Genomic DNA, 9,909 nt, shown 5'->3' on the forward strand with positions numbered 1-9,909 from the left:
AATATGTGACGTTTCTCAAGTAAACTGGTGTCAGCGTAGCGATCCGAACGTTGTTTGCTCTCATTTCCGCACAGCTCGGCTTCTTCGCGCGCAAGCACAGAGAAGATGAGAACCAAGAAGACTGAAAGCAACACTTGCGGGGAAATCGCTCGGCTCATCGGGCTCGTCGGCCATTGCGCCTCCGAGCAGGTCCAAAAACAAAAAGCAGCAGGGCTCCCCCAATGGCCAATTGGAGTTTGTCAGCCCAACGTGCAACAGAAATGCGCTACCCACTAGTTCCAGGGTTGGGAGCACTTGTGTAAATAGTTCTTTTGTTTTTGCATTTGGAAATGTATCAAATCACATTTCTTCTATTTAATAAATAGACACGGTTTCACATTTCAAACAGTCACATTTTTCAAAAGAGTTTTTTTTTTTTAATAAATTAAAACTGATGTAAAATACTTTTTGTGTACATTTCACGTCCACCAAGCACAAAAGTGGAAAGTTGGGAGATATTGTCCAAAAATGACAGAGTTCTCAGGAAACTTTATGGCAAGGTGAAAATCTGGTTTGAAATGCAAAGAGAGGAAATAATTTTCACTTTTGCCCAAATTGGACGCATTCCCATCATCATGTTTTTGTACCAAGCTCTAATTTGTTAATGAGGTGAGCTTACTTATGCTACGTTTTATTGACGAGTCATCATCATTGTCATCTTCTGCCTTGCTCTTTTTTTGGAAGTAAGTTTGAATTGGCATGTTTGACTCAGTCGGTTAGTCAGCAATATTAATAAATGATTTCCTTGTTACAGTTTGCTTGCATTGAGGCCAAGGAAATTCAGTAGATTGTGTGGCACTCGACAACTGCGCTGAACTTAGGGGCCCGGACCATTCATTGGCAGATATTGGCAAAAATGGGCCAATTACACATTTGTACCACTTAAGACAAAGATAATTACACTAAAACAAATTAGCCCACTTTTATTGATTTTTCTCTCTGTTGTCAAGTTAACAAACACAAAAAGGTAAAAAAGTAAAAGTATTGTAAAACAGTCAAATGTTCTGCCTGCAGTTCATATCTTTATTATTGTACGTGTTAAGGGACAAAAAAAGCTATTTCGTTCAAATGTTTTCTTTATTAATCAATTATCGAAATGTTATTCTGCCAAATATCAAATTAGCATCTGCCTCAAATAAAATAGGCATGCATTTTTAAGGGAAAAAACAATTTCATTCAGACTTTATTGGATAATCGTTATTGTCAAATGAGACAAAAATTCACAATAGACACAAACTATAAAACTATGACTGAGGTTTTGACACAGTTTGTAAATACTCCAAAAAAAAGAAGAAGGTGTTACTCAACTAGAGGATGAGGCGGTGGTGTGGATGTAACATTCGAGCAGGAAGATGGTTTCATCCACTTGGTTCTCGGCTGAATCCAACCTTGTCGGGGAACAGGAACACGAAGGGATGAAGGAGAATTCGAGCAGCCAACGTGCTCAGGCGATCCTACTTGTTAATATGAAGCCGCAGAGAATCCAGCTGCTGCTTTTCGGGAGCCGTGATCATCTCCTCCACCTCCGTCAGCTGCTCGGGTTCGGCCCCGCTGGCCTGCAAGGACGCCAGGATGGCCTCGATGCGCTGAGACTTCTCCAGAAGACGCCTGTCAATCAAAGACGACACCTTCAGACACCCGTGCAACGGAATCAACAACCACGACGCACTCACTTGCTGTTGGAGGTCTCAAATAGACGTCTGTGGATGAGGTTTGCCACCGTCTGCACGCAAACGGTTCAAAACGTTCATTTAGACACGCAGAGAAGTGCAAGTTTTGTACAGCTCTGGGAAAAAGGAAGAGACCACTGCAAACCATCAGTTACTCTGATTTTGCTACTTGTTTATGAGTAAAATTAACATTTTTAATTTATATGTAATGAATATTGCCCGTCACCCTCAATTTTTTCCTTTTATTTGCCTTTTTAAACATTCCCCATGGGGAATGTGTGTGCGTGTCTTAAACCTGTTTTTCCAGTTCAAAAAGGACTCTTTGTATTCCCCTCCATCAGGGACTGGATCTTGTTTTTACAACACCCAGGAAATGCATACCTGAAAGCCGGTCTCGCAAGCAAACCATCTTTTATGGTCTGGTCTATCTCCAGGAATCAGCCAGGTGTTGTTGGAAACAATGCCCCTTGGAAGTTATATGGTACAACAGTGCCCTCCAGCGGTCACTATCGGTTATCCTCAAGAATCCTGCCGCTCCTAATTAATCTGAAGTCGACATAATTCGGGACATAAACGGATTCTATGTACTTGACTGACATCAAGTGACTCCTGTTGTTTATCTTTGTACACAACCTGTATGTCTATCTCAAATGAATGATGTGTGCAATCTCTGTAGCCACCTAAATTTAGCTAATTAGTAAGCTTAGCGTATTCAATAACTTTTATGATTGCGGTAATGTTTGAAATGTGTTCAGAATGATAAATGAAGCATTTGGCTTGTCAATTCTGATCAAAAATTATCCAATACTATCCCAAAAGCTTGGTGTCAGTCGACCAAGTCTGCTTCACGCGCACGGAAGGGGCGGGACTACTGCGCGGACACAGTTTAAAAGCCAGCGCGCGAAAGAACTCCCTTTCTTGCCTTCCTTCTCTTCCCCTCTTCTTCACCCTGTGAACTTCTCCTGACCATCACTAGAAACGTGGTCGCCGAATACGCTGAGAGCGACCGCGACGCGCGCCCCAAAGCACGCATCAAGCAAGGACTCGCACTCAAACGGCGCGTCCCCGAAACGCGTGTCTGCTCCTGCCGAGAGCCGACCCGCCTACCCGACGCTCTCTAAAATCACGCAGCGCCCCGCCGACCCGGTCCCATGACGGCTATCGGGCACCGAGCCGCTGCGCGCCAGCGACCCATTTATTTATTTATTTTTAAAAATAAATTATTACAATTGAACCCTAAAAATGATTACAAATATTTACAAACAGCATTTATTTGCATAAAAGGTCAAATGATCAAAATCCCCCAAAAAGGAGTCTCTTGATTTTTCCCCAAGCTGTCGATCTATCAGGGCTGAGTAGTTTTACCTTGTAGCAGTTCTGAAGCAGCATCCTTGCAGTGGAAAGCTGGTTGACGGTGTAAAGATAAAAAGTGCGAGATGGCGCAAAGTCCGGAGTCTTTGGGATTTCCTGGCGAAAACATGAAAGTTGGAAGCATCCCGACAAGTTGGCCCCGCACGAGGGATATACCAACATTGCGTAGGAAACAAACCTAGCGACGATAATAGTTTTTTAATAAATAAATAAACAACTTTTAAATTATTACACAAAACGGAGTTCAAATACATTTGATAGGTTGTAAAAAACTGAAAAATGTTTTTGAATTTGCAGCATTAGAAGGTCCTATTTACTTAAATCAAAAGCTACCGGTATTCAAGTAACGTTTTAACATGGCACCTTGATTATTCAACGGGATCATCGAGACAATAACAGACTAAAAATATTTGATGGCTGAACCCTCCTACGAGCGTTTGAGGTTTACGACGGCCAACATATTTTTCACACTTTTGCACAATATACAGTACAGGCCCAAAGTTTGGACGCACTTTCTTATTCAATGCATTTGCTTTATTCTCATGACTGGTTTACTTTGTAGATTCTCACTGAAGGCATCAAAACGATGTAATGACCTTAACAAAAAAAAAGGTGAAATAACTGAAAACATGTTTGACTTTTTTTTGCTGCTATTTATTGATGTATTTGAGTATTTTCACCTTTTTTTGTTATAAGTACATAACGCCAAATGTGTTTGTTAGTTGTCATAGTTTTGATGCCTTCAGTAAGAATCTACAATGTACATAGTTGTGAAATGAAAGCAAATGTATTGAACGAGAAGGTGTGTCCAAACTTTTGGCCTGTACTTTGTGTCATCGCACTTAGTTACAGCCATATTGTCTCATATGTTTGCTCTTTTTCATACCAATATTAACAGCAATTGTCTGCATGCGTGATGGCGACCGCGAAAAGGAAAAGTGTTGCTTACCTGCAGCTGGACCAGGTTCTGCGAGAGAAGCATGTAGAGCATGTCTTTTGCCTCCTTGGCGGGAATCATGGCAAAATCCTCCACCTGCTTCTGTTCCAGGTGCTTCTTCTTGAGCAACAGGCGGAAGATGCGCGCCGATCGGGATCCAAATCTGCCAAAAGTGGGATGAGAAGCACGTTTTGGATGGGAAGGACCTTCAAGTGCAAGCGGAGGGTTCAAACAAGAGCTCACCTCTCCTGCACTACAGACTCCAGCGTGGCCCGCGCCAGATTGGAAAGTACTCGGTGCAAATCTGACATCAGTCAAGGAAATCATCCACATCTTGCGTTAATTAGATCCATCCGTCCATTTCTGTCCCGCTTCTCATGTTCAGGGTGGTGCGTAAGCTTGAGCTTTTCCCAGCTAACTTTGGCCAAAAGGCGGACTAAACTCTGGTCTACAGTAGTTGTCAGTTATCCACATAAAGGCAAACAAACAAGCTTTTTTTTGTTTTGTTTTTTAGGGGAAAAGATACTGACAACAAACATCCCGCCTCCGCTCTCGCCAGCTTTGCCCACAAACTCCATCTAAAAAACAAAACAAAAACAATAAGTCCAAGGATTCTAATGTTTCTCGTGAGTAAAAATCAGGACTATAAAAAAACGATGGGAAGATGTCATACCGGGTCATCCACCAGCAAAGAGAGGTACTGGTCCAGCACTTGTCTTTGGATGTTGTAGGCAGCCGGCAGAGATCTGAAGATCTCGTTGGCCGAGAGGGGCTTGGTGAAGGCGGCGTCGGGCGAAGTGGTCACCTCGCTCATCCTCAGCATCGTCCTGACGATCTCGCTGCTGGTCTGATATGGAAGCGCCGACACGAAACACTCCGATTGTACCCTGCGCAACTTGAACGTGGCTGCGCCGACGCCTGACCTGGTCCAGCTTGTTCGCCACAGCGCCGACGATGGCTTGGTCTCGAAAGTGCAGATGGAATCGCTCAAGATTCACTTGCCAGTAAATTCCCTCGTCGCCATGAATCTGAACACAAACGCAGCAGGCTTATTAACATGAATGCCGGACGGCGAACATGCGGGTGCGCTGGAACTGAAAATGTCAAAAGACGCGTTGCATAATCTGCTTTGAATGTGATTGTAAATCAGCGGGACATCTGGAAGCACAACGGCACGACTAGCAAACGACGTCCGTGACATGTCCATCACATGTACAGACATATTTTGAGATGTTTTGGCTGCCGTTGTATGTCGGAGCTTGTAATTATTTTTCGGCACTATCCCAATATACTTCTTTACCCAACATATTTTTGGATTCATATTAGTAATTGCATTGAAGAGACATCAGTAGCAAGTGTCCGAGACCCACCGCTGAATCCATCCTGGCCTTCTTTGCAACACTTTGCTCCTCGGCATCCTCCAGCTGCCTCTTGCCTCGTCCGACCAGCGTCACGTGCGGCACCGTGTAGCAGTCGGGGAAACTCTCTGGGGCCGGCGGCTCGGCGCTGACGGGAACTTCCGGCGAATCGGCAGCGGCTTTGCTCGCCATCCGAGGACAGCGTTGAAGAAAATGAGTCTCCACCAGTTTGAAAAAGGCAGAAGACACTTCCTTGTAGTCCATGCTCTGGCCCTCTGTCGCAAGCAGGACGATGAGATGTGCAGATTAGCAAACACAAATAGGCCGCGACCGATTCGGGTATGGGTTGAATTTGTTTTTTGAGGGAGAGGCCAATTCTGATATTTGGCAGAAAGAAATTCCGTTAACCGATTAAATGACGGATTTACAGAAATAAAAACCGTAATGAAAAATTACTTCATTTTGGGTTCCTTAACACGTTATACGGGGTGGATTTAAGAACTGGACAATCCGTCAATATTTCAAGACAAATTGTACAGATTGTAATCATCCATCCGTCGTTCATCATTCCTCAAAAAAATTGCCATACGTCAATGCTTCCATCATTCGTCAGCAAAATGGACATTCTGTCATTGACAATTACATTAACGGGCGAAAACCCACTTCCAGCAATTGCTTAGTCCATCAATTCAAATCAAAAACTATGATTATACTATATATATCTAAATAACTGACCCTCCATGGTCTGCGTGAGACGATCCGCAACCACTTTAACGATGTCGCTCATGGTGACGCGGCCTCTCTGCAGCATTTCCTCTACGATGAGCTCTCCGGTGTCGCCGTAGAGCGTCTTGGCGGTGTAGATGTAGCGCGGGTAGCGGAGGATCCTCAAAATGAGATGGCAGCTGGCGCAATACTCGCCGGGGCTGCCGCGTCCTTTGCGACCCGGGCTGAACACGCAAAATCCATGTTGCACCAGCACACACAGCGACTTTTTCACCTGCGTGTCAAGCATATTTTCAAGAAATCAGGTTAAACTGTCATTTGAAGGTGTTTTTGGACTCGATTTTCTACAGGTAATACTACACAAAAACAGGAACATGAAATGAAAATACAAGTCATGTTTTTACTGTCCACATGGCGGCCCATGTGCACTTCAGGCTTGAGTTATTTTGACTGAAGCTGGTCAAGATATTTAAATGACACCCGGGAAATTGTGAAAAAAAAATCATAAATACATCACCGTTAACATGAAATAACAGTTCTTATGGCCTTGTGGTCAGCACGTCTGCGTCACATTTCTGCGGTTCTAACTTTGAATATGTGTGCCTTCCTATGTGGGGATGTAGCTGTTCATATTTGTACACTGTGAGGGCTGTGAAGCCTTTCGAGAATCTTTTGTGATTAAGGTAATATATAAATAGATTTGACTTGACTTGAGGACAAGCGCTGTAGATATATGATACATTTTGCGGCAACGTCAACAAATCCATTACAAGTCCAGTACCAAGTCCAGAGTGACGCCAGTTTCTTGAAGGATGCTCCTCAGATTTTGCGCTCCAGCTCTGAGCAGATTTGTGCCCACTTTCTCCACCACTTCTCCAAAGTGTTCCCGAAGCAAAAGCCCGCACAGGCGTACCTCTTGGGAAGTCATCTTGACGGGAATAAAACAAACAAAACGACCAAATGAGAACAATAAAAACGAGCGCCCAACGCCACAAAATGAAAACTGTTGGAACATACGAACTTGAAAAATAGTGACAGTTTCGTAATGTGATTTACAGTGAAGTTGTTTTTAATGAACATTAATATTTATCACAAACCTTGAGATTCGGCAAGTGATTAAAGTTTAAAATGTCTCACGCGTGAAGAATGAACTCGTTTGGGCTAACGCATTTTGCAACTGCGACATGAAGTCGAGCTGTGGCAGACGGAGATACCGGAAGTAGCTGCTGCCTTCCATTTCCGGGTAGTCCCGCGTAGTGCATTGCGGGAATTGTGGTCGTTTAGATGGGTGGCAAGTTGACTCTTCAATCACAACAAAAAATACAGACTCATAATGCTGCTTTCAATTCATTTTTAGATATTTAAAAAGTTGAATTTTGTGAGAACACGTTGGACATTTGTTGTAGCCATGTTATCCAAGTGGGTCCGCAAAGGGTTAAACATTTCATTGGCTATTCAAGAGGTGAAATTTGACACTATCAAATAGGCTCCGCCATATTGTTCGTTTGCGCACATTTCTCTGACCAAAACAAGGCAAGTTCTTTCCCTTTTGCTCAAGAAATTTGTAAAGAAAATCGTCATGTTGCTATTTGCTTCATATGGAACTTGTTGATGACGTGTTTTTATGCGGCTGTTTTAACACAAATAAAACACCGATTGTTGTGACGTTTGCGGGATCGTTGAAAGTTTTCACGAAATGCACAAAGACCCTTTTTTTAATTAGCATTTTTAAAGGACGTTCTGTGTGTAAAACATTTCTCTGATTTTGATTAAGGCGTAAATGGTGATGATTATACACTTTGCGCTACTTTGTGTGTCAACAAGATGTTTTGCGTCAGGACTGTTTTGTCCTCCTCACTTAGAAGGAAGTCAAGTGGCGAATATTATTATTTTTATAATAAAAAATGAAGTCCGTCCTGGAAAAATATCAACCCTAGTCATCACTTTGCACAAAATCTTCCACGACGTTGACATGTGATCACAATGCATAAAAAAAAGTACCTTTTTTTTTTTCTTTTAGTTCCAGGAAATCATACAGTATTTAAAAAAAGCTCCTGACACAGACAACAAGTTAAGGATATTATTATGCTTTCGGGTGAAATTTTCAAAATGTGCAATAACCTTTAGGCTACAGGACAGGTGAATGTAATTTGGCCAAGACCGGTCCCAAGTCCATGAGATGCCCACCCAAAGATGTTTGTAATTGCCAATTGATGCCTCAAGATGGTGGCAACGCACCTTTTTGTTTTGTTATTAGACACAGTTATGGCATTACTCCTTGGTAGCAAGATGGTACAAAAGCAACATTTTTATATTGGGCATTCTTTTGTCATGAGCACAAAAACTGTGAGAATATGCAGCAAATAAGGTTCGGATAGGTCGGCCACCAAAAAAAACAAAAAAAACTGAGGATTATGCAGATATTGACTGTATTGTTGCTTGTCCCTCCAGACTGAGGGAGGATGCCGATGACCATCACCAGAGCTCCCGGGGTCACCGTGTTGACGCTGACGTCGGACCCCAAAAGTCACTGTCCTCCCTTGTGCCAACTCATCAAGGGCTTGTGCTACAGCCCTTCGTGCTGTGCAGTGTCGCAACAAATGGGGGCCATCATGGGCTCTTCTCAAGCCATACTGGGGGTGAGCGGTCAAATTCATTGCACTCGTTGGGGTCAAATTTCACATTCAGCTTTTAGTGTCATCAACAGGAAGACGCGCATAAAAGGAGAATTTCTGCTCGAAAAGCAATCGCATGTACAAAAAAGTACTGAACCGTTGAACAATTGGACATTCAAAAGTTTAGAGAAGGTCAAATGAAGTGATTATGTATGTTAGCTGCAAGTGGATTGATTACACTGAGGAGCGCAATTTTTTTGTTGTGCTTTGTCAGACAGCTGATTTGAACATTTTTGGGGTGCAGCATCAAATTTGTAGGATCCCCATTTTCTTTAAAAAAAAAAAAAAAGTTTTTATATGTAGGTAAATAAAAAAAACTAAGATTAAATATTACAAGCTTTGAATATTTCAATAAAAATAAAACAATAAATCAAAATAGAACTTAAAGGGTTTGTCCTCGGTTACAAGATTCAAGTTCAGCCAGCACGAATACGAATTGCTTATCACAATCAGTGGAATTTTGCTGACCTGGAGGCCAAACAAAGCTAACTGCCACTTTAATCAGCATAAAAACAGAGCCAACAGAAGTTGTTTTTGCTAATCGTTCCCCAGAATCCTCGGGATGGGGTGTTCTATCAAACGTGTGTCATTTCATCATCATCCTCATCATCATCATCATCATCATCCTCCTAAAACGAGCACTTCCCATCGTAGGCCCTGCAGATCGCAGTGGGCTTCATCACCATCGCCCTCGGCATCATCCCCATGTTCGGCGGATTCGAAGACCCCTGGTGGAACACGAGTGTCAATTTTTTCTCCTTATGGATGGGACCGGTGGTAAGCGCAACAACGCCGACAAGCTCTCGCGTCAAAACTAAAAGTAAACTGCATAGAAGTTGTCGCAATGAAATCACTGATGTTATTTCTTCCCAAGAGTGAGTGGTTGAAATACTTGCTCGGTATTGATGACGTCATTATTCGCTGTGTTGCTCTGTGGTCATTTGCTGTAATTACACAGCAGGCAGCAGGTCGCATTGACCTGCGAATGTTTCTAGTGTAGCGAAGTCAACCCCACAAGTTCAGGCAAGTGCTTGAAATTGTGATGAAAATGCCTCATGTTGTCTCCTTTTTCACCTTTTCTGCTTCTCCTGTAGTTTGTGCTTTTCGGCACTCTCTGCATTTTGTCTCAGAAG

At 42.8% G+C, this 9,909-nt stretch overlaps 3 protein-coding genes across 4 annotated transcripts in view; 2 read left to right on the plus strand and 1 right to left on the minus strand.

Moving 5' to 3' along the window:
- itga10 (integrin, alpha 10) overlaps positions 1-633 on the plus strand; it is a 29,807-nt gene extending 29,174 nt beyond the window's left edge. Inside the window, exon 29 of the mRNA XM_086078136.1 lies at positions 75-633. Coding sequence (XP_085934262.1) covers positions 75-125 — 51 coding nt within the window. The 3' untranslated portion in view covers positions 126-633. The remainder of the gene's footprint in view (positions 1-74) is intronic.
- Positions 634-1,041: 408 nt separating this feature from the next.
- polr3c (polymerase (RNA) III (DNA directed) polypeptide C) lies at positions 1,042-7,344 on the minus strand. Its single transcript, XM_086078137.1, has 13 exons — positions 7,199-7,344; positions 6,883-7,029; positions 6,111-6,375; positions 5,388-5,650; positions 4,941-5,045; positions 4,691-4,864; positions 4,544-4,595; positions 4,261-4,321; positions 4,030-4,180; positions 3,075-3,176; positions 1,713-1,762; positions 1,498-1,647; positions 1,042-1,427 (listed from the first exon to the last, which is right to left on the minus strand). The coding sequence occupies exons 2-13, from the start codon at positions 7,027-7,029 to the stop codon at positions 1,343-1,345; spliced, it is 1,605 nt and encodes a 534-aa protein (XP_085934263.1). The 5' UTR covers positions 7,199-7,344; the 3' UTR covers positions 1,042-1,342.
- A 31-nt stretch (positions 7,345-7,375) lies between these two features.
- The window catches only part of LOC147173028 (uncharacterized), an 8,822-nt gene continuing 6,288 nt past the window's right edge, over positions 7,376-9,909 (plus strand). The window contains exons 1-4 of one of the 2 annotated variants that reach the window (XM_086078147.1): positions 7,376-7,634; positions 8,553-8,740; positions 9,431-9,553; positions 9,871-9,909. The exon at positions 9,871-9,909 is cut by the window's right edge and continues 18 nt beyond it. In XM_086078147.1, the coding sequence (XP_085934273.1) occupies positions 8,564-8,740; positions 9,431-9,553; positions 9,871-9,909 (339 nt within the window). In that variant the 5' untranslated portion in view covers positions 7,376-7,634; positions 8,553-8,563. The remainder of the gene's footprint in view (positions 7,635-8,552; positions 8,741-9,430; positions 9,554-9,870) is intronic. The other variant, XM_086078148.1, reaches the window with a different exon arrangement.

Source organism: Leptonotus elevatus, chromosome 6, assembly GCF_054856555.1.
Source record: "Leptonotus elevatus isolate MCC_2025b chromosome 6, RoL_Lele_1.0, whole genome shotgun sequence".
NCBI lineage: Eukaryota > Metazoa > Chordata > Actinopteri > Syngnathiformes > Syngnathidae > Leptonotus > Leptonotus elevatus.